The sequence below is a fragment of the Rhinopithecus bieti genome, unplaced genomic scaffold (genome assembly GCF_001698545.2).
Source record: "Rhinopithecus bieti isolate Rb0 unplaced genomic scaffold, ASM169854v2 scaffold_13558, whole genome shotgun sequence".
NCBI classification, from domain to species: domain Eukaryota; kingdom Metazoa; phylum Chordata; class Mammalia; order Primates; family Cercopithecidae; genus Rhinopithecus; species Rhinopithecus bieti.
This window is the reverse complement of record NW_016808198.1, coordinates 919836-944364: the sequence shown is the minus strand read 5'-3', so window position 1 is coordinate 944364 and position 24529 is coordinate 919836. Positions and strand designations below refer to the sequence as shown.

The window sequence follows — 24529 nt, the reverse complement described above, 5'->3', positions numbered from 1 at the left end:
TTTTCTAACAAAAAGTTAGAACTTACACATCCAGATTAATATAATCACTTTCCAAGTAAGCACACAGAAATTATCTTCAGAGGCTATGGAATATATTTAGAAAGTGTCATATGAACACACACACACAAACATACACATACATGAATATGTATTCTCCTCGCTGTGTATTTGATATTTGAAGTAAACAAAAGGCTTTTTGAGCCAGAGCTGAAAAAGCAAATATATGACTAAATAAGGCATTGTGTAAGAAGAACACTGAAATATATAGTGCTAAAAAAATAAAGATGACAATAACAAAGAAGAAACATCAAATAAACATAATTGCCATTAGATTTTCCAGAAAAGATAATTATCATTTCCAATGTTGCTAACAAGGTAAGATTAAAAATTACATATTTGCTATACTGATCATTTTCCAAGGCCATTTCAAGTTTTCAGTCCATTGAAATTATAATTTTGCATAAAATATCAAAAGGCAAAATAATTACAATGTTTAAAAGGAAGAAAATAATCTGTTATTCTTTTACAATATTTTCTATTTAATCTCTAATAATTGATATTGCTATAGATATTACTTTAATTATACTAATTAATCTAGAGAGACTTCTTTGCATTTCCCAAAGTTTCCAAGATACATGGTAGATTCATTTTTAACTTACTGTGAAAATGTAATTAAATCATCCAATTCTGGTAAAACATTTTCAAACACAGAGAATGATGATTTTCAAATTTATAATTAACAACCTAGTCTTGTAACTTGTTAATATTCAGGAGAATGAGTCAGAACTATAATTTAAATCTGTGTTATTGCTATTTATTACATTTTAGAAATGGTTTAACTTTAATTTTCCTTATGAAATATTATCTACTGAGATGGCTAATCAATTTTTACAATATAGTCTTTAATACCAGATAAGTATGTCCCAAATACTAATACGGTCTCTAATGTAAGAATAGATTTTACACAGGAAAATTTGGTGCTACTTGTTCATCTATTACAAAACACATGGTTAGTAAGGAAGGTGCAATCATAATGGCAAGAAATGTCAAAACTCTGAAGCTTGAATGCATTTCTTTACCAAAATACCAAAAAAGAAATATATGAGAAGTTTATTTTTAAAATATTCACATTACCTTATTTCTGAAGTTACTTTGGATTTCTACTGACAGAAGTACATGGAAATTAGAAAATTCACTTTCTTTCCTTAGAAAGATTAAACGCCTTTGCATTCCAGGAAACGACATGAAAATCATTTTCCCCTTTTGTCTAACACTAATTTTGTATTATTTCATTTATGGAATATGCTGTCAACTTCACAGCATGAGCTTTGAAGAGGAGAAGGTTTGCTTTAATAATAATATTGTTCTTCATTACAATATTGCCTATAGAATCTTCTGATTAGCTCACTTAGGATTAACATTTGTAAACTATAGTTTTCCCTTGATAAAATATAACTTTGTTAGTATTTCTAAAATTCAGAACAATAACTATTCTTAGAAAATCAGATATAACAGCAAGATTTAGTATTTATCAAAATTCAAAAAATGTTTTAATGTTTTCCTATGTTGGTAGGTTTTATAACTTCCAATTTCAAGTTGCATGTAACAATTTACCAATTTAGGAAACTTACGAGAAAATATTCATGAGACTTTTTTCAGAAAATTATACTTTGATTTATTCTTTTAAGCATGCAATTATTTTTCATGCTGTCTATACCAAAGTAAAATTTATCTTAATTTTAAAATTAGTGTTCATTGCAGGTTTTTTGGTTTTTTGTTTGTTTGTTTGTTTGTTTTTTGAGACAGAGTCTCACTGTGTTGCCCAGGCTGGAGTGCAGTGGCGCAATCTCGGCTCACTGCAACCCCTGCCTCCCGGGTTCAAGCGATTCTCCTGCCTCAGCCTCCAGAGTAGCTGGGATTACAGGTGCGTGCCGCAATGCCCGGCTAATTTTTGTATTTTTAGTAAAGACAGGGTCTCACCATGTTGGTTAGGCTGGTCTCAAACTCCTGACCTTGTGATCCACCCGCCTCGGCCTTCCAAAGTGCGGGATTACAGGTGTAAGCCATTGCGCGTGACCCTCACTGCAGTTTTAAAATATAGTTTACAAAGTTATTTCCTTACTTCTTCATGTTCCTTATGGTGTTCCTTTGCTGTCATTGAAAGAATGACTTTTTCTGTAATTTTCTCCTTCTGTTCATTCATGGCCAGGTTCAGCTAGAAAAAATAAACAGCATGAAAGCAGGTATCTATTGGCTCATAATAGCGACATTTATTCAAACAGTTAAGCATAATCATGAATGCGATTTGATATTAATTTTGCTGATACATGAAAAAAACTGTAAATTTCATTTTATATTTAAAACATTTAACAAACTGAATCTTTTACTTTCAATCTTTTATTGTTTTGAGGATTACTAAAGATGACTTAGGGCAAGAGTGTCCTTAACTGCAGATATTAGATACTGATGAGTACTTTTTTAAAGCATTTCATTACAATGAACACAACAACTTTTTTTAAAAAAATTAGGTTGATATTTCTATTAAAACCTTTCATTATGAGTAGGGAGTAAATTGTTTGCTGTTATGTCGGGATAAGAAGTCAATGACATAAACCAAAAGTGTCAGTTCAACAGTCTAGAATGGTGCTAAATCATTTATGATATTTCATGATAAAGGATCATGCATCTAAATACATAAACAGTTACCTCAAACCTGCTCCATTTACAAAGCTAGATAAAGGTCTTCCACTACTGCTGCTAACCCATGTGTTATAAAAAATAAATGTGGCCCATTCTGTATTTCTTTATAAATAGTCTTTATAGAAACAAATGCTATTTTCATACAAAACATGAAATTGTTATTTTTATTTATTTATTTTATTTTTTTGAGACAGAGTCTGGCTCTGTCACCCAGGCTGGAGTGCAGTGGCCGGATCTCAGCTCACTGCAAGCTCCGCCTTCCGGGTTTACGCCATTCTCCTGCCTCAGCCTCCCGAGTAGCTGGGACTACAGGCGCCCGCCACCTCGCCCGGCTAGTTTTTTGTATTTTTTAGTAGAGACGGGGTTTCACCGTGTTAGCCAGGATGGTCTCGATCTCCTGACCTAGTGATCCACCCATCTCGGCCTCCCAAAGTGCTGGGATTACAGGCTTGAGCCACCGCGCCCGGCCAATTGTTGTGTTTTTTAATGAAATTCTTATTTTCAAACAAAAATGATGTTAAACTCCCAAAATAATATTTGCTCAACAGACTGACATTAATAGAGAATAGCCTAATACAGAACCCTCTGAATTGGAATATTTAATGATGCTTTAGCAACGGACTTGCCATACCATATTTCCTTATTGAGGATTGGAGTGAAAATGAATAACAACCATGTTTTTACATTTTGTTTTGTTAGTGTTGTTGTTTTAAGTAAGCTTTCTCAATTGTATGCCTGGAAAATCATGTTTGAGTGAGCATAAATCTTTAATCCAAACCCTACCTGAAGACTTACTCCTATATTTGGCATCAAATAGAGGAAGGAAGGTTCAAAAATATGATCTCTTGAATCTAGATGTGCATACATACTAGAATAATAGTATTAAACCTGTAGACACTTCATCCAATGATATGAGACACAGCTCAGTATATCAGAGATTCTGTTTTGGTAGAGAGAAAAGGCCCAGGAATCTTTTGGTGATTCTGATGATCACCCTACATAAGGAGTTGGGAAATGTTTCTGTAAAGGGCCAGATTGTAAATATTTTAGGTTTTGTGGGGGCAGAGGGAGAATACAATCTCTGTAGCAATTACTTGACTCTGCCATTGTAGCATGAAACAGACTATACACACACACACACACACACACACACACACATGAGCATGGGTATGCTTCAACAAAACTTTAAAAAACAACAATAACAACACGTGGCAGGCTGAATTTGGCCAACAAGCAGTGGTTTGCCAATCCCTGCCCTAGAATGAGAATCAGTGACAAAGAGTTTTTGAAAAATCTTTTCTTATTTATTATTTTTTATTATTATACTTTAAGTTCTGTACATGTGCCCACAACTGCTGGCAGTTTGTTACATAATGTGATAACTGCTCACCATGTTGGGTGGTCCTGCCACCCATTAACTCGTCATTTACATTAAGTATTATCGTCCTATGCGTATCCCTCCCCCCCTCGCCCTTCCCACATAGGACCCGGGTGTGCTGATGGTTTCCCCTTCCTGGTGTTCAAGTGATCCATTGTTCAATTGCCCACCTATGGAGTGAGAACATGCGGGTGTTGGTTTTCTGTTCTTGTGATTAGTTGCTGAGAATGATTGGTTCAGCCGATCCATTGCTTCCCTACAAAGGCACGACTCATCTTTCTTATGGCTGCATAGTTATTCCATGGTGTATATGCTGCCACATTTTGCTTAATCCAGTCTGTCACAGATGGACCATTTGGGTTGATTCCAAGTCTTTTGCTATTGTGAATAGTGCCGCCAATAAAACATCATTATGGTGAAACTATTCCCAAGGGAATATAATTTGTTCCTGTGGGGTTAAATGAATACAAAAAAGCCGTTTATGCTAAGAAAAACTTAAATAATCAGCTCAACTTCCACACATGTAAGCCTTAGGTGTGAACCATCCACAACATATTGGTCTAAAGCATCTGGTTTATTTTATCAGCTGGGAGTTTCTCACCTCGGGAGAGGAAATGGCGTGTTAGAAGAGAGGACCAGGCTGGAGAATATTTACCAGTTCATCTATTCTTTTAACAAATTTGATTTCCAAATTGCAAAAACTTTCAGAGCCAGATCTTTGGTAAAGGGAAGCAAAACAAAAACAAAATCAGAACCATGAAACTCTTTGGTGGCCACAGCAGGGTGAGGCTGATGCTAATGCGGTTTTCGGGGCCATGACATTTAGAACTTGCTGCCAAGGGAACTTTTTATTTTAAAAGGTGGGGAATTTCTTTGGCCTTTTGAAAAGCACCACAGGTTGGAAAAAATCACCTCCACTTCTAATATTCAACTCTAAAAGAAGCACTAACTAAATCTACATGAAAAGGGGGAAAACAGACCGATGCTACTGAACACCATTCACAGCATAAATCCCAAAGGGGAAGTGCCAGTAAGATATTAAGAAATAAATGGTCACCAAATTATAAGGATACACACATGGGGCCTTTTCTGGAAATAGACAAGGCATTCCAAAAGATACATTTTAATGAAATCATTTAGAGGAAATTACCGAAAGTAAAAAGTCAAATTAAGAAAGGGCATTTTCAGCCTGAGGTATTAATAATATGCAGTGCTAACAGCATCTTTCTCTTAAACCCCACGACATGGTAAAAATGGTAGGATTCTTCTCTCCTGTCACCTTTGATGAGAATATCCTGTTTCTTCATTAAAATAAAACTATATGCTTTCGATTCGCTGTTCTTATCTAAAATATATGAAATAACTTTTGTCAATGGGTTTGATATTTCTGAGATCGATTTTCATGTGTGAAGAAGGGTAGAGATTTCAAAATTAAAATTGGAAACAGAAAGGTGGATAAAATTTGCATATAACTGAAAAATCAAATCCTCACCATATAGGGGAGGAGGAAATCAAGTCACTTGGTTCTAAGTACATCTTGTCCCTTTTAAATATAAGAAGGCATCCTCAAATATTCATTGTGTACATGAAAATCTAAGAAGCTAAACAGGAAGGTTTCATTCATCATTTTTGTCAGGCCTTGCTGCTAAGATTTTTAAAACTTGTAACAAACATTAGCCATACATACTTAGGTTGAAGTTGGGTTCATTCAATACCAGTGGGAACCATAATAGAACAATCAAGAAACTAGTCAAGAACAGTATCTGAAATGAAATAAACAAGAAACATAATGGCTCTGGCAAAGAAAACTGAACAAAATTGTTTCAGGAAAATGGTCTGGTTAGACAAACAGAAGATGAAAAGGAATAAATTCACATCAAGCAGTGAGTTTAGAAACTAAAGGAAAAAAATCCGCAAAGGTGTACCTGAAGTGACAGATTCCAATGAAACAATATCCATTGATTGTTACCTTCCAAACTATATCAGTTTACTTAAAACTATTAATACTAAGGTTTCAGGCATTGTGCCCTCTCCAAAGCCCTAAGGGGTCACAGTTTAGTAATATATAGTTCTTTTTAAAACATGTAGCCCCTTGTGACCATAATTAAAAGTGCTCTTAATTTTGAGGAATTCTTCAAATGTTTGCTGGCTCAGGAAGCTTTCTTATGGACATCCTAGAGGGGAAAACGGGCTCAAGACCTCCTGCTGGAGAAATACAGTCAGAACAGCAGTGATCCCATCCTACATGCATCACTAACCAATGATGGATTTTCTTTTTAACTCTCCCCAAAATATTTTAAAGTGTGCTCAGAAAATCATACAGATTGTGTAAAATTTTAACAACATGTTAAGATCTTTAAAAATCTATTTTATAGGAGAAAATACTACAGTAACTCTAGAGTTTGATTATTAATATCTTTAGAAAAGGTACAGTAATTTAACCAGCTAGTGTGTTCTGTCTACCTAATCCATATTGACATTCCAGATAGGTACTAGCCAAAGGGGGAAAAGCCTTTTAGTCCAAGCAAACTCTCATTGCTCTGAACTATAGTTTTGCATGTCGTTTTCTCTGTATTAAAGAATAGCTAATGATTTAAATGTGAAGTATATTATATGTGTTATATAAAATGTGCTTAATGAATCAACATGACCCAACAAGAAAACTGGACCTATTAATATAAAAAGTCCAAAGATTTCATGAAATCAATAGATTAATTGATCTATTAATAAATATTTGATCCATATTTTACATGCAGATCAATATAGGTAATACTGTTTTAGCAGAAACAACACAATAATCAGCCTTCATATATATTGACAAGTTTCCCAATGGTCTGTTAATATACAAAAGACTGGGACAAATTACTTATTTATATATACAAAACATGGTTATAAAGGCCAGCTGCAGGTATTTTTTTGGAAAGTGCATTTTAATAAGGTCCTATTCAGTTACAGAACAAATGGAGAAGAAGTAGTTTGCACTACAGAGTTTAGCGCGAGAGCTTTCTCTTTTTCTAACCACGAAATCAATCATTTGTCCAGACTGTGGGAGTCAGAGTTAGTTACTGAAAAGAGCTCCGTATATAAACAAGTCAATAACTCATTGTGTGTTATTGTCGAGCTGAAGAAGTCGGCTTTCAAAGAGCTGCCCCAGCTTCTCTCAGAATGAATGTCACTGTATTCAGGGACTAGGAGAGAGTCCTTTGTTTCTAGCCATTGCTGGCTGCCATTTATGTATGGGAACGGGAGGTGGCTGCTGGGAGAGTGGGGGAAGCCACTATTTGGTATATGGATGTCCAGAAAACTCTGAATTCGGTCAACCTAGTTAATTTGTATCTGGAAATGCATTACTGGAATTAAGAGTGGCCACACAAAAAATATCTGGTAAAAGAATTAAGCAATAAATGAGTCTGTACCCTTTCAAATTGGATAGGACTGATATTTTTGGTTTCCCACCTGTCCACAAAAATGAATCCAAAATCCAGGCATTGGTTTGAAAAGTTCAGATGCATAAAATCAAACTGGTGGAAAGGTCAACATATCAAATAAATGCTATCTGTTCTGCCATAAATAGTAAGGTTGATTCTTAGGACTATCAAATGGAGTTTTCAAAGTGTGTGTGTGTGTGTGTGTGTGTGTGTGTGTGTATACACATATGCACTCATATGCTTCTTTTATCTCTATTACACATATAAGTTAATAGAGATGGTATTATATTTTAGGATAATAGAATTTCTTCAAAGAATTACTTCATGTGCTCAACATTTGTGACAAATTAAGGATACATTCCAACTATCTTTGACTTAAAATTAATTTAAATGTTTTTAAAATTTCTAAAATTAATAAGATATTATAATCTTATTTATTTGATCTTAATATTGTTAAATACCTATAATTAATTTCGAATCAGACTAGGGACTATGAAGAAGCACAAGACCTTGTTTCAAGGTTTATAACTAAACTGGGCAAGTTAAAAAATGGTCTTTTATTGTCTTTTAGCCTCTAAAACTTTCACAAAAGCTTAGCTCTTGATTAAAATTGTAGTTGTGGGCAAGGAGGGAGTTGGGAACCTGAGCTGAATCAAATTGATCGCACTTTCCCTCATAATTTAGAAAATCATAGCATTAAATAATATGACATGTTTCCACATGCAACAAACTGTACTAGACATTTTTCCAGATACAAATAGGTTAACAGTAAAGTGCAATATGGTTAAGGAGACAATTAAAAAATAACAGGAAGTGAGAAACAATATATGACACAAGGCACATCATAACAGCCAAATGGACACATAAACAATACAATCTATAAGTAAGAAGGACAGAAATATGATTTAGGGATGGAGTGGCTGGAGATGGAGAAGTATAAGTAATAGGTAGTATCTGGCTAGAAAAGGATGAGAAGTGGTAATATGGGGCATTATTAGTAAGTAATATATTTATTTTTTTAATTAATAATTAATTACATGATGAAACTAGTTCTAAGTAAAATGAGTGAAGTGGCTGGACATGACTTTGGGAGAGGGAGGGGAGAAGACAAGCTGAACCTTGAGGAAGAAGCACAGAGAAAGGGCATGGCTGATCCAATCAGCTAAAGTAGTAGAAGGTATATTCATATTGGGAAGCAAAGTGCTAGATGGTTAGTGTGAACCCATACTTAATCTATTTCTGAACTTAAATATAAATGGAGAATATGTTCCAAGAGCCCAGTCTTACAATGCAGGCAGAACTGAAGATTCAGTTCTCAGCTCTGCATTGGCTCAATTACATTCCCTCAAGCTATACATGCTTAACTCAGTGGCAATCTTAGAGATGCCTTAACTAAGTCCTGACCTAGCCCCTACATTTTATAATGTAATCTCACTTAAGTCCCTCTATAAAGAAATTCAAGAGTGCCACTTCTCATCTTGGGGAAAAGATAGAAACCTTTCATTTATAACTGGCTATGAATTCTATCTCTGCCATAAATTAGCTCTAAGACATTGAGCATTAGTGATGGTTAATGCAGCCCAAGCTTCCAAAGTCAGGGATTCCTCTCCCATCCTTGCTAATTCTTTGAAAGACGCTACTTTCACCACAGCCTGTAGCTTCTTAAGAGCAGTTTAAGAGAGAAGGTATAAAAGAAACCATCATAATATTTGATAATCAGCAAACCAAAACACAACTATTTTAAAACAGTATTATTTTAAAAGGGTTATAATTTGTCTAAAAGGACAAAAAAGGGAATTCTTCAAAACTTACTAAGCGCTTAAAGAAACTTTTTATTTATTTTATTTTATTTTATTTTATTTTATTTTATTTTATTTTATTTTTTGAGACAAGGTCTTTCTTGCTCTGTTGTCCAGGCTAGAGTGCAGTGGTACAATCTTGGCTCACTGCAACCTCCGCCTCCCAGGCTCAAGCGATTATCCCACGCCCGGCTAGTTTTTTGTATTTTTGGTAGAGATGGGGTTTTGCCATGTTGCCCAGGCTGGTCTCAAACTCCTGAGCTCAAGTGATCCGCCCACCTCCGTCTCCCAGACTGTTGGGATTACAAGTGTGAGTCACGGTGCCCAGCCTTAAATGGATTTTAAGATCTTTTTCCTTTCCTGTTTTTTGTTTTGTTTTGTTTTGTTTTGTTTTAAGTAATAATAAATTCTAGCTCTTACACATTCTGTGGAGAAAATGGTTCTAAATTAGTCCTGACTCAGTAGCCAGAGTATAAACTTTTTGCTTAGATATTCTGCCATGATCAGAATATCTTCCACTGCCACTCTGAGTTTTGGAGGAACTGTGCTCCACAAACAAAGGGGTGGGCCCCTGACCCTGGCCAGGCCAATCAGCCTCTCTCTTAAGAGATAGTCATGAAGGGAGCCACTTAGAGGCATGAAGAATTAGAGAACATCTGTCCCATTAGCAGCACTGTAAAGAGATTGTCCTTTAGTTCGAGATGTCCAGAGTGATACCCACTCTCTACAGACCCTTTCCTTGGCCTTCCCTTGAATTCCATGGGCTACCACCTGCATCCTATTAAATTCTGGTTTTGCCTAAGTTAGCCTGGATCAGCTCCCATTGATTGCAACCCATCAGCCCTAATAGATATGTAACATATGTCCTCACAGTAAATGTCCCACGAGTTTAGAAGATCTGAGCGAGTCTCTATTCCTTGGAACCTAAGGTATCCAACTCAAATATCTTAATCATGTCGCAAGTTTAAAGAAGTCCTTCATATATTATAATGGATAATATAACCGGGGTAATCATTTTTCAAATTATCAACGTGCTTTTCTTTCAGGCCTTTGCAAGTACAAAGCTGCTAAAATTAGTCCCCAGGCATCCCTAGAACTTGTCACAATAATATTGTTGCTAGGTGTACAATGGAATTGTGCAACAAGACAATATGCTTGCAAAAAAGGCTGTTTCCTTGAGAGAGAATTTGCCTCTCAAGAAAAACCTTTACTCCTCCCAATTAACATATATACACAGCTAAATTTAGAAGGCTTGGCCCACAAATCTCCCCCTTTAAAGTTAAGAGTAAGGACTCTGTATATTGTTGAACCTTTGCTGGAGTGAGGAATAAGAAAGATACAACATAGAAATAAAATAAAATCTCAGCCCCTTCTGAACTAGAGAAAATACAGGAAGAAGTCTAAGAAAATGGAGAAGAAAACTCAAATAGCCAGATGAGTGAGTCCTAAATGTTCCTTCTACAGGGTGTAGCTTAGGGAGGAAGACAAGTACCAGGTAAATGAAAACAAATCCTTTTGCAGAAGGGGCTTCTGCCACCCTCCCCTTAATATTAAGACACAGGAAGAAGCTATTCTATAGCTTCTTCTGTAGCAACCCAGGATACAGCCACCTCGACACAATGACATATCAAAGGCAGGCGGAAGGAGGCCTGAGATTTAGGTTTTCTGAACCACGCTTGGTTTTCACGTGTCCTAGGACGTGGAAGTAACTGAGAGTTAAGGTGGGAAGTTTGTCACAGGATATTGGCATAGTCAAGGAAAGAGGGCTCTATAGTGATGATAGTGTCACAGACCAGTTAAGCTAAGGTCAAGTGGGTGTTTCAGCCAGGGGTTAGAAGGAGTTTCTGATAACAAAGGAAGTCAAGTTTAGGTTGGATCATCTAGGAAGAACCACCATAAAAAAGGCCTGAGCCAAAAGAATGGGCCACAAGTTCACACACTGCAGGCCAGTGGGGCATCCAGCAGCCAAGTGAACATGGGCCACCCTTCCATCGACCAGCAGCTGCCGTGCCAATGTGTACATTTCAAAGGGCAGCACAACATCAGAGGCCTCTTCCCCCAATGCCTTGAGGATATGAAAGTCACACGACCCCTTCTTCCATATTGCACCTTAAGGAAACCAACAGGGAAAAGGAGAGGCTTTCTGAGAGAAATCATGACCTAAAATAATGATTTAAATGACTAGGGCCAGGCATAGTGGCTCATACCTATATTCCCAGCACTTTGGGATGCCAAGGTGGGCAGATCACCTGGTCAGGAGTTCAAGACCAGCCTGGCCAACATGGTGAAACTCCATCTCTACTAAAAATACAAAAAAAAAAAAAAAAATTAGCCAGGCATGGTGGTGGAAGCAGGTAATCCCAGCTACTCGGGAGGCTGAGGTAAAACAATCCTTGAACCTGGGAGGTGGAGGTTGCAGTGAGCCAATATCATGCCACTGCACTCTAGCCTGGGGAACACAGCGAGACTCCTTCTCAAAAAAAAAAAAAAAAAAAAGACTGGATTAAACTAAGCTTTAAACTGATTTAGACATTCAGTTATTTTGCCCCCACTATCCAGTGGGTGAGAGCTCAGGAAGAAAGTAATATTAGTGTCAGAATATAACTCAGTCATTTAGTTATTTTGCCACAAATTATATACATGCATGTGATGTAATATATTGATAGACTAAGCCAAGGAACAAAGACAAAACAGGATTTATAAGACAAAGGAGAGGAATAAAATGCAGCCACACTGCACATCTTTAGGGTGATAAGCTGGCACTTACCAAATTGAGAAGGACAATTAAGTGTATCAAATAAAACACCATAAATTGTTTATGAATGCTCCAAAACATCTTGAGAGTTCAGCTGAGAATCACGTGTGCCAGGCTGTCTCTCTATTCTTTCTGCTCAAGCTGCCACTTCATGAGGCCGGTCCTGTCTACTTTTCCTCACTCAAATTTTCTCATTACTCTACCCAAAGAGAAGAACCACATTTTTTCTGTGCATTTCTTACTTACTAAAGTAATTATCTGAATCAAAGAACTTGAGAACTGCATTCAGAATTCTGGGATCCAGAAAAAATAAGCCAGATAGGCCACCACCCTTATAGAGCAGAGTGAGAACGTGGCTTGAGCTGGGCATGACGTACCTTTCAGCTCCAGTAAGGCTACTTCCAGTAATTACCTAGTAAAGACCTCCAGATTGGTTTCCTCAACGTGCTCATCCCTGTCTTCGAGTATTTCTCCTGCCTCTCTGCCCATCTGGTATGGACTCCATCATCCAGACAAACCCCATCAATCCTTTGTGGTCCAACATTGGTCCAACCTCATCCATGAAGCTCAATCTGCCTCTGTCCTCTCACCATATGCATACAGATATATAGTTTATGTACTTCATTACTTTTCTAAAATCCCAAAACAATCTGAATTTCCACAATACATCAAGCATCAAGGGCTCATATAGGGATTGTGGCCCAAATTTCAAATCAACTAGGAAAGAGTGAATTATGAAACAGGTACTATTGAATAGGACAACTGACTCTCACTTTAGAAAAACATGTTAGAGGCATTTTTTTACTTCACACATTTTTGGTAACTTAAAAATTTAAATATAATAATAAAAGTTATAGAAGATAATATAGTTGAAGTCATAAAGTCTAAAAGGAAGCGGGTCTTTCTAAGTCTAATATGGATAGAATTAATGAAATGAAAGTCTGGAACTATACCTCAAAAAGGAACTTTAATAAGATCAAAAGCAACAATATACTCAGAAAATATTTGCGATGTGACAATAAGTTAATATGCTTCATATGTGAAGTGCACTTTCAGACAGATTTTTTAAATCCTTCATAAAAAGATAAAAGCCAAGGAAAGTAAGAGAAAAGAAAGTAAACACATAACATAAAAGAAAAAATACATATAGCAAAAGAAAATACACACAAAAAAGTTCAATACTACTACTAATAGAATAATTAAAACTAAAACAATGAGATGAAGTGTTTTAAATTACCAAATGGTCAAAAAAATTGGTGGATGATAAAGATTAGTGAATTTAAGGACTAATGAATACAGGGAAACTGGTGTTTTTATTTATTGCTAGTGAAAACATAAATGCTACAATTATGTAGAGGAAAATTTGCCAAAGAATATTAAACCTTAAAAATGTGTACAATCTTTAACTGGGTGCAGTGGTTCATGCCTGCAATCCCAGCACTTTGGAAGGCCGAGGCTAGTGGATCGCCTGCTCAGGAGTTTGATACCAGCTTGAGTAACATGGTGAAACCCCATCTCTACAAAAAATAGAAAAAAAAAATTAGCCAGGCATGGTGGCACATGCCTGTAGTCCCAGCTACTAGGGAGGCTGAGGCAGGAGAATCGCTTTAACCTGGGAGGCGGAGGTTGCAGTGAGCAGAGATTGTGCCACTGCACTCCAGCCTGGCGACAGAGCAAGACTCCATCTCAAAAAAAAAAAAAATGTTTACAGTCTTTGATCCAGAAATTCCACTTCTTTTTTTATTTCAATAGTTTTCGAGATACAGGTGGTTTTCAGTTACATTGACAAGTTCTTTAGTGGTGATTTCTGAGATTTTGGTGCACCTGTCACCCAAGCAGTATACACTGTGCCCAGTATGTAGTATTTTATCCCTCACCCCCTCCCAACTTCCCCCCAAATCCCCAAAGTCCATTATATTACTCTTACGCCTTCGCATCCTCAAAGCTTAGCTCCCACTTATAAATGAGAACATGTGATATTTGGTTTTCCATTTCTGAGTTACCTTACTTAGAATAATGGCCTCCAGCTTTGTTCAAGTTGCTGCGAAAGACATTATTTTATTCCTTTTTATGACTGAGTAGTATTTTATGGTGTATATATACCACGTTTTCTTAATCCACTCATTGGTTGATGGGCATTTGCAAATTGTGCTGTTATAAACATGCATATGTGCATGTGTCTTTTTCTTACAATGACTTCTTTTCCTTTGGGTAAGTACCCATTAGTAGTGAGAGGTGAAGCCAGCTGGACTTCCTGGGTCGAGGGGGGACTTGGAGAACATTTGTCTAGAGGATTGTAAATGCACCAAGCAGTGCTCTGTGTCTAGCTAAAGGATTGTAAACACACCAATCAGCACTCTGTAAAATGGACCAATCAGCACTATGTAAAATGGACCAATCAGCGCTCTGTAAAATAGACCAATCAGCAGGATGTGGGCAGAGCCAAATAAGAGAATAAAATCTGGCCACCCCAGCCAGCAGCGGCAACCCGCTGGGGTTCCCTTCCATGCTGTGGAAGTTTTGTTCTTCCGCTCTTCACAATAAATCTTGGTGCTGCTCACTCTTTGGGTCCACACTAACTTTATGAGCTGTAACACTCACCACGAGGGTCTGCAGCTTCATTCCTGAAGTCAGCGAGACCACAAACTCACCAGGAGGAACAAACAACTCCAGACATGCCACCTATAAGAGCTGTAACATTCACTGCAAAGGTCTGCAGCTTCACTTCTGAAGTCAGCGAGACCGTGAACCCACCAGAAGGAAGAAACTCCGGACACATCTGAAGGAACAAACTCCGGACACACCATCTTTAAGAACTGTAACACTCACCACAAGGGTCGGCGGCTTCATTCTTGAAGTCAGCAAGACCAAGACCCCACTGGAAGGAATAAATTCCAGACACAGTAGGATTGCTGGATCAAATGGTTGTTCTACTTTTAGTTCTTTAAGGAATCTCCGTACTGTTTTCCATGGTGGGTGTACTAATTTACCTTCCCATCAGCAATTTAAAAGTGTTGCCTTTTCACCACATCCATACTAACAGCTATCGTTTGTTGACTTTTTAATTATGCCCATTCTTTCAGGAGTAATGTGGCATCTCTCATTGTAGTTTTAATTTGCCAGAAATTCCACTTCTAAAAATTTGTCAACAGGAAATAATTACGGATATGCACCCAAAGATTGACGATGTTGAGGATGACAAAACATTGCTTGCAATAGTAAAAAGATAGCATACTATGTAAATGCTCAAAAATAAGGGGATTAGTAAAATAAACCTGTAGGGTAGAATATCATCATCTATTTAAAATAATGCCATGAAATATTTAACAATGGGAAAATATCAGTATATTAAATGAAAATCAAGTCTCAGAAAGTAAATAAAACTTTAAATATGGATCAGTATATATCAAAAAGCCACATGCCAAAATATTGAGAATAGCTACTCAGAATAGTGAGGCATTATGAGTAGTATAATCCTCTTTCTTTTTAATTTATATCAGCTTTACTCAATTAAATTTTCTACAATATCTATCTTTCTATCTATATAAAGAGAAAGAGATGCATTAATTTTGTAATAAGAAAGCCTCTTTTTAATACTCCTTTCCTTGTCACCCACCAATATGTCTAATTTACTACTGTACTTATTTCTTATCATCTAATCTATGTACACACTTTCTCCAACATAATTGCTTTTCCCTAATTTCCAATCAATTTTTAAAAGATCAAATATAATTCAAAAGAAAACCTAAAATTTGTAAAAATAGACAAAAGGAGATAACCTATTATAACCCTTTGCTTTCAAAATTGCCAACAGTCTACTAAACTTTTGTGAGAATCAAAAAAAAGAAGGTACTGTAAATTAGTGTAGGGCAATGGAAGATTAATAAATTCTTATTTAAGAATTGCATTAAACTATATTTCCTGCTTCTTAAAAGTGAACAGAAACGAGAACAAAGATGAGGAAGAGAAAAGGGTGGGATACTCACTGCCTACTCTGTCACACTATTCTGGGCACTGCAGATACTGTATCTATTCAGCTCTCAAAATAACTTCAGCACGTTTGTGTAAATGATGCTTAAAGAGGTTAAGTAGCATGCTCATGAACACAGGGCAAAGAAAATTGAAAAACTGGGATTCAAATCCAGGCATGTCTAACTTCAACGCTTATGATTTCTAATTCTGTCTTGGATACACCAGAAAATATGATAAAATGAAAAAATAGCTAGCAACAAACTGGCAATTTTTAAATTCAAATTGAAGCATAAAATTATGAAAGCTCAGAGTCAAAAATCAGAATTCTATTAATATGATTTTTTATGATATAATGAGAAAATAAATTACATTTGGAGCCTTTAATCTAGGAGAATTCATTTTGGAAGATTATACAAAAAAGAAACTGGATAAAGATCCACTGGCTGTCTGCAATTATTAATGAAACTTACCTAACCTCTACTTCGTCTCTAGGATTATCAAAAACAGCACCCAATGTTATTATTTTTTCATATCAAAAATATCCATTAATGCATTCTAACACAATACAACAATTAATGAATACTCAGAGGTGCTGTTAACAGTTCTGTATTTAATATTTTAGACATTTTCCTATGCACGTGTATAGAAATACAGGTACATGTAAAGTACGTGAATGTTATGTTTACAGAAATGGTATCACATCGCCATATTAGTTGACAACTTGCTTATTCTGCATAGCAGTGCATTCAAATGTTCCTTAAAAACATCTCAAGCCGACAAATAACTATTTAGTCACCTACAGTTATCAAAAGGTACAAAGGTCAACAGGTACAAAGGTCAAAAAGTACAAAGTTTCCATTAGAAGGAATAAGTTTTAGTGATCTATTGCACAACATGGTGATCCTTGTTAATAATATGTTGTATGTATTTCAAAATTTTAAATGTGCTCACCACCAAACAGTGATAATTATGTGGTAATGGACATGTTAATTCACTTGATGTCATCATTCCACGATGTGTGTGTGTTTTTCATAACATCACATCGTACCTCATAAATATATATAATTATTATTTGTCAATTAAAAATAAAATTAAATATGAATAATTTTTCATTCAACCTGGTTCAGTTTTTTCATTTCACGTCTAATTGAAAGCTCTCCCCTCATCACAGTGCAAATTAGACTTGTGACACAAGAAGTTTGGAATAGGGATAGAAGCACATTGTCTTTTTATTTTCATAATCCTCAACTCTGTTGCTAATGAAGACACATCATTTTTGCCTCCGTTCCATTGGAGAGAACTTAGTCACATGGCCATTTCCAACTGCAAGTTAGGCTGGGAGATAGAGTATAGTTGTATTTCAAAAAAAGAAAGGAATGATTCTAATGGAAAGCTAAAAGTCTCCACCACAGTGTTGCGCTATACAGGGTAACCATGTGATCTACTGTTTAAACCAGGAGTTGCTTGAGAGTGAAATAATTAGGCAGAGATAACAAGTAATCCTAGGAGTGTTTTGGGAAAATTCTCTTCCCCTATTTCTCTGCTTACTAAAGTCCTCTCTAATCTCCTCGGGTCACCTTTCCTGAGGCAGTTTGTCATCTCCTTTGTGTCACCAAAACAGTGTATTCACAGCTCGAGCACATCAGCTCACACATTTGTTGAAATTATTTACTGTCTTTCTACTTTCTACTGTCTTGTGGTGTGCCTACACCTACACTCTGCACCTGTGGCCATCCAAGAGGTTACTGACTCTTCCCATTTCATTTGGTCCTAGTCGAGAGACAACAATCATGGCAAACTATGCCATGATGGGGTGGGCTAATTGGCTCAGTCCTGACTAAGCACAGAACAGCATAATTAGTTCAGGAATGAGCAAAATTGGAACACTCAGGAATCTTTCCATGGGCTTTAATGTGTGGGAAGTGAGAGAAAAATGGTTTCTTTCACCATCCAGTGAGCCAGCTGCTATTTCTCTCTACATAGTGTTGCCACAAGGGAATACAGACTCTAAAGTTTGGATATATTCTCAATACTGGGTCAAAAAATTTTTAAACCTTGAGCAGACTACACCACACATATATCTATATTTTGGATTTAGCTGGTTTTTGAGTTCTAATGTAAGACAAAAATCTGACAATCTCACTGTCCACTCCAAACCCCTCAGTGACTCCCTACTGCCTACAAGTTAAAAACCCAAGGTCTTTATCATGGCATTACTATCTGGCTTCTCCCTCCTCATCTGCTTCTTCTCCCATCCCCTTCCTTACAACTCTGACTTGCCCTTAGGCTATGTCATAGTTATTCTCATGTTATACAACTACCTCATGTCATCAATACCCCTACATCCTGAAATTATGAGAGACTCTCAAAATCTACTCTTCAAACCCCCATCGCATTATCAAGTTCCTTCCCCACTCTGGGAATTCCTACCATAGTTACTTGTTATAACCATAAATTCTGTTGTGGGTTGTGGAGAATATAAGGATAAAAAGTAGATTACTGGCCGGTCGCGTGGCTCACGCCTGTAATCCCAGCATTTTGGGAGGCCGAGGTGAGCAGATCACTTGAGGTCAGGAGTTCCAGACTAGCCTGGCCAACTGGTGAAACCCCATCTCTACTAAAAATACAAAAATTAGCTGGGCATGGTGGTGGGTGCCTCTAATCCCAGCTACTGGGAAGGCTGAGGCACAATACTCACTTGAACCCAGGATGCAGAGGTTGCAGTGTGCTGAGATTGTGCCACTGCACTCCAGCCTGGGCAATACAGCCAGACTCAGTCTTAAAAACACACACACACAGACACACACACACACACAAACACACAAGCAGATTACCATAACTCTATGCTGTATCATTCACACAGTGTCATGAGCGTACACACACACACACACTTGTGCCAATGTTCAAACTGTTGCTCTGCCTTTAATAATATGGTTTGACTCTGTGTCCACACCCAAATCCCATGCTAAATTGTAACCACCAGTGTTGGGAGAGGGACCTGGTGGGAGGTGGTTAGATCATGGGGGCAGATTTTCCCCTTGCTATTCTCATGATAGCGAGTGAGTTCTCACAAGATCTAGTTGTTAAACAGTGTGTAGCACTTCCCTTCACACTCTCTCTCCTGTTCTGCCATGTGAAGAAGGTGCCTGCTTCCCCTTCACCTTCCTCCATGATGGTAAGTTTCCTGAGGCCTCCCTGGCCATGCTTCTTCTACAGCCTGTGGAACTGTGAGTCAATTAAACCTCTTTTCTTCATAAATTACCCAGTCTTAGGTAGTTCTTTATAGCAGTATGAGAACAGACTAATAAAAATGCTGTCCCTCAACTAACACTCACACATACACTCAGACTCTGCTCTGGTTTACCTCCAGGAAGCCTGCTCTGACTTCTCAGTCCTAGGCCCAGGAGCCCATCCTTGATTCCCTCTACTGTGCTCCTATATTAATTATGCAGGGTGCTATCACAGCACTTACCACTGTGGTAGGTGGTGTCTCTTACGTGTTGCTCTCTTCCACCAGACTGAGCTCCTCTAAAGTAGGCTCTTAGTATGTATTCATCTCTATATCTCTCGTGCCTAGCATAGAATAGATATTTAACAAATACCAGTTAACCTGAACAGAGCTGTGGTGAAAATTATGGCTGGGATATATAGAATTATTAAAAGAAATTCTGGAAAGCCCTGAAATCTGGTGCAATACATAAATATAAATAAAGGAGGAAAAAGAGTCCATTGTCTGAAGCTGTCTTCATCATGCAAACCTGGCCTTTTACAATGTATAAGGTTAGAAAAGGCTGTAAAAGGGAACCCTGGCACTGGATTTCATTACTGGCTCCATTCTCTCTGGAGCCCAACTGTCCATTCCTGCTGTGAAAGGCTAAAGTAGATGCATTACTATGCCCTGCTATGTGGTTCTTCTTCCCAGGTGTTCAGCCTCATGTTCTGAGGGGGCAGGTACCCTACAACTGCCAGTTACCACTCTGACCAGAAGCATTTTTAGGCAAAGGGACATTTATTGGATAAACTTGTAACTAATATATAACCTCAGAAGATTTATTTTTACTTAGTTCTGACTTTCAGAACCTGATTTGGATTCTAAATTTTACTGTCCTGCATTTCTAATCCTGTTCATTTTCAAAAGAGCTAAAACTTTTGTTGTTCAGAATGGTTTGAATTTGGATACTAAGGAGGACTAATTTACTTAATCTGAAATGGATTCCATTTTGCTTTCCAAAAAGTTCGACCTCTCAACTTTATCTGGAACCTAGATCCTTTGATATTTTCATGTTCAATATTTGAATTCATCATCATCATCCATTATTAGAGGAGAGATAATTTCTTGAGGACTTATTATGTGCCAGGCACTGTGCTAGTGCTGGCACTGTCTCACTTATCTTTAAGAAAGTCCTGTAGTGGGGAAGAGTCAAGTATGTTTGAGCTATCTGTCCCAAAACATGACCCATTTCTCAAGACACAAACTTTGAAATCGCCACAGAAAAAAATAATCTCCTTCCTTTGAATTCTTTTTGTGTCACATGTACAGAATTTTGCATCATCAACATCATTCAAAAAACATTTATTGAATACTCATTATGTGTCAAGGTTAGGAAACAGTGGTTAACAAGCCAGACATTTCCCTCATGGAGCTTAACATCTTAGAAAGAAGGCAGACATAGGACAAGTAGGAGTAAGTATGACAAGCATAAAAAGAAGTGTGGAATTTAGAGGGAAACTACCCTAGGCTGGAGACCAGACCAGTAAACGCTCCCCTGAGCTAGCAGGTTATGAAGCCAAAGGTGGGCAAGAGGTGACCAAGTCAAGGTGGACAAGGGAAGAGCATTCTAGGCAGAGGGGACATTAGAGTCACCTCGTCCACAATATATCTCATACAGTATCTTCATCTTCAATATAACCCTAAACAAATCATTATTGTCATTTTGCAGATGAGAAAAACTAAGACTCAGAGGTTAGACCAGTTAATAAGATTAGAACTCTTGCCGACTGGAATCTAAAACATTTCCAGTATGCTTAGCTCCTCCTCAAACTTGCCTTGCCCAGCCCATTTGGATCAGCAGTTGGCAAACTGTTTCTGTAAAGAAACAGACAGCAAATACTTTTAGGTCTTGCACACCAAGAGGCAAAACAAGGATAAAATATATGAACTTAAATAACAAAAGGAAAAGAATTTCATGATGTGTTTTACAAAATTCAAAATACAATTGAGTACAGTATTTTGAAATACAGGTCTACTAATGAGAAGAATATAATTCCTTTTAGAGAATAACATTTCACTTAATTAGAGTTCAAAGCTAATATTTCCTATCATCAAATCAATCGCAAATATTCATCTGTGAAAACCATTCTAACTTTCTGATCATATCAAAACAGGCGGCCAGTCAGATCTGGCCCCCAGGCTTAGTACCCCTGAATTGGAATATAAACACTGAGATCAGTACTGACCAATAATCTAATGTGAGGCACACATGTAATTTTAAATTATCCAGTAGTAGCTGCAGTAAAAAGAAACATGTAAAATTTATTTTAGTAATATATTTTATTTAGCAAAAGTGTAATCATTTATACATATAATTAATACAAAAAGTATTAATGGACTATCTTGCCATCTATTTTCATACTAAATCTTTGAAGTCCAGTGTGAATTTTACATTTGCAACATGTCTTAATTTGGACTAGACACATGTCAAGTATAGCCCAGGCCTAGAGGACAGGTCTGTGTCAGTCTAGGCATATATAAATGAGAAAGGTAGAAAATATAAAATCTGTGTTCCACCAAAGAATGAAAATTCTGTCTAAAGATGGTAACTGCTACTCAGTTACACAAAATGTTGTGTGAAAAAGTGAACCGATATGTTGCCAGATGTTCAGATTTTATGAGACTTATTCCATACTGCACATAGATGCTCAATAAATATTAAGATTTTCAAGTTAAAACAATAAATGTTTGCAAACAAAATACTTCAAGAATATCCAAGGAATGAAAGTGGATGATAAAAAATAGAAATAATTATATCCATATTTCCAAACATCTTATAAAATGTTTACCCACTTAGATTTTCAGTAGTATTTTAAAGAATAAAATTATTCAAGTTAAAAATTTAACTGGTCAGGTGGTGGCTCAATCTCTAATCCTCGGCCACTTTGTGGAGGCCAAGCTGGAGGATACTTAAAGCCCAGGAGTTTGAACCAACTGGGGGGCAACAAAGCAAGATTCCCCCCTCTCCAAAAAACATAAAAAATTAAAATAAAAAACGACTGGGCTGGTACACACATCCGTAGTTCCTACCTTACTCTCAAAGGCTGAAGTGGAGGAATATACTTGGAGCCCAGAGTTCAAGGTTTACAGAGCAAGAACAAACTTATCTCAAAAAAAAAAAAAAAAAAAAATTAATATATATATAATATATAATATATATATTTCAACGCACACACACATACATATATACACAAATATATGGATAATGAATAAACATATATAATTCAATGGAATTATATTTAGGACTAAGGGAAGGAAAATTTCCCTGATATATGCAAACATGGGTTAACACTTGAAGACAATTTGCCAAGTGAAATAAGCCCAAACACAAAAGAACAATATTGTGTGATTTGATTATGAGTTAACCTAATCAAATTCATAAATACAGGGAAAGCAGAATGGTGGTTGCCAGGGAGAGGCAGGGCAAATGGACCGTTTAGAGCCTTAATGAGGAGAGTTTCCAGTTTTGGAAAGATGAAAAAGTGTCTGGAAAATGCATGGCAATGATGGTGGTAGAACAATGTGAATATTCCATGCACAGAACTGATCGATTAAAATGATTTAAAATTGGGTAAAGTTTAATTATGGTAATTTTAACCACAATAAAAAAAGTAGCTGTAACATATGTTAATAAGAAAAACACTTGTTTTATTATGACAAATAAATTTGTAATGTATTTTTGGTGTGTAAATAGATGATTGATCTGAAATATTACATATTGCAGAATGTGCTAAATCGAAGCTCAATTAACCCATTGACCATTAATCTCATTAATTATTATTTTGAGATGAAAGGAACACTGAAAATCTATTCTCTTAGCAATTTTCAATATACCGAAAACTTGGGTTTTTTTTTTAGTTTTAATTATTAATTATATTAATTTATTTATTTATTTATTGAGACGGAGTCTCGCTCTGTCACCCAGGCTTGAGTGCTGTGGCACAATCTCAGCTCACTGCAAGTTCTGCCTCCTGGGTTCACGCCATTCTCCTGCCTCAGCCTCCCAAGTAGCTGAGACTACAGGTATCCGCCACCAGGCCCGACTAATTTTTTGTATTTTTTTTTTTTTTTTTTTTTTTAGTAGATATGGGGTTTCACCGTATTAGCCAGGGTGGTCTCGATCTCCTGACCTCGTGATCTACCCGCCTCGGCCTACCAAAGTGCTGGGGTCACAGGCATGAGCCACCGCGCCTGGCCAATACATTGTTTTTAACTGTGGTCACCATGTTGTACAATAGGTTTCTTGAACTTAATCCTCTTAACTGAAATATTGTATCCTTTAACCAACATCTCCTCAATCCTCATTTCCACCACCAGCCACTGGCAACCATCACTCTACTCTCTGCTTCTATACATTTGACTGAAAAATACCAATCTTTAATCTTTCTTGAAGTAGTGCAGTATAACCTTTCAAATTCAGACAAATTGGAGAAGAAAGAACATGAAACACTGAAATGTTTCATTATAAATGTTTTGAAGTGTCTTTTTTCATATTCAAATATGCACACTAACTGCAACAAGATTAGCAATGTCAATTTTTTTCAAACTGTGGTAACATTTCTTAGGAGACACAGAAAAATTGGTAAGTTTGGCTTGTAGTGAGTGTTCTGCTTATATCTAAATAAGCCCTTCCAAAGTGTCTAAAAATATTCAAAACAGTTGCTTTCCTGAGCATTATATATATTCTCTCCCAATATCATTCTCATAATCGATAAGGATGTATACCAATAAAAATAATATATCTACCTACTTTGAGGACTGTTAAGAAAATGAAATGAGATAACTTTTATTAGACCAGAAAAATCTCATTATAAACCACAAAGCACTGTGCAAATATTTTTATTGTCAAATAATTAATAAAGCAAAAGATCAACTTTTGTCCTGGTTCCACAGAAAATATCACACATTCCAAAACCAAAAGTCTGAATTGATAGATTACCAAAATAGCTGCTTTCCTCCAGCTAGGTTTATTGGCAAAATATTCTCTATTTCCTTTAATCTGTGTAGGGACAAAAAGCTACACTGGTATCCACTCTGGGATTTTTAAGTACAATTTCATAGGGCAAATGCTTCCCGCAACTATTTGGATATCTACGCTGTAACCCAGACAGATTTACATTTATAGAGAAATCAGAGCAGGACGTTCCTAGCTCAATACTACTACTATCTAGTATCAAAGAAATCCCATCTCAACTTTCTAATGCATGGTCTGCATTTGGAATTCAT

The 24529-nt window shown here is 36.7% G+C and overlaps 1 protein-coding gene across 1 annotated transcript in view; it reads right to left on the bottom strand.

Annotated features, from left to right (window-relative positions):
* Positions 1-24529, bottom strand: part of DCDC1 (doublecortin domain containing 1) — a 393105-nt gene that overhangs the window by 281793 nt on the left and 86783 nt on the right. The window contains exon 2 of the mRNA XM_017885762.1: positions 2123-2215. Within this exon, the coding sequence (XP_017741251.1) occupies positions 2123-2215 (93 nt within the window). The remainder of the gene's footprint in view (positions 1-2122; positions 2216-24529) is intronic.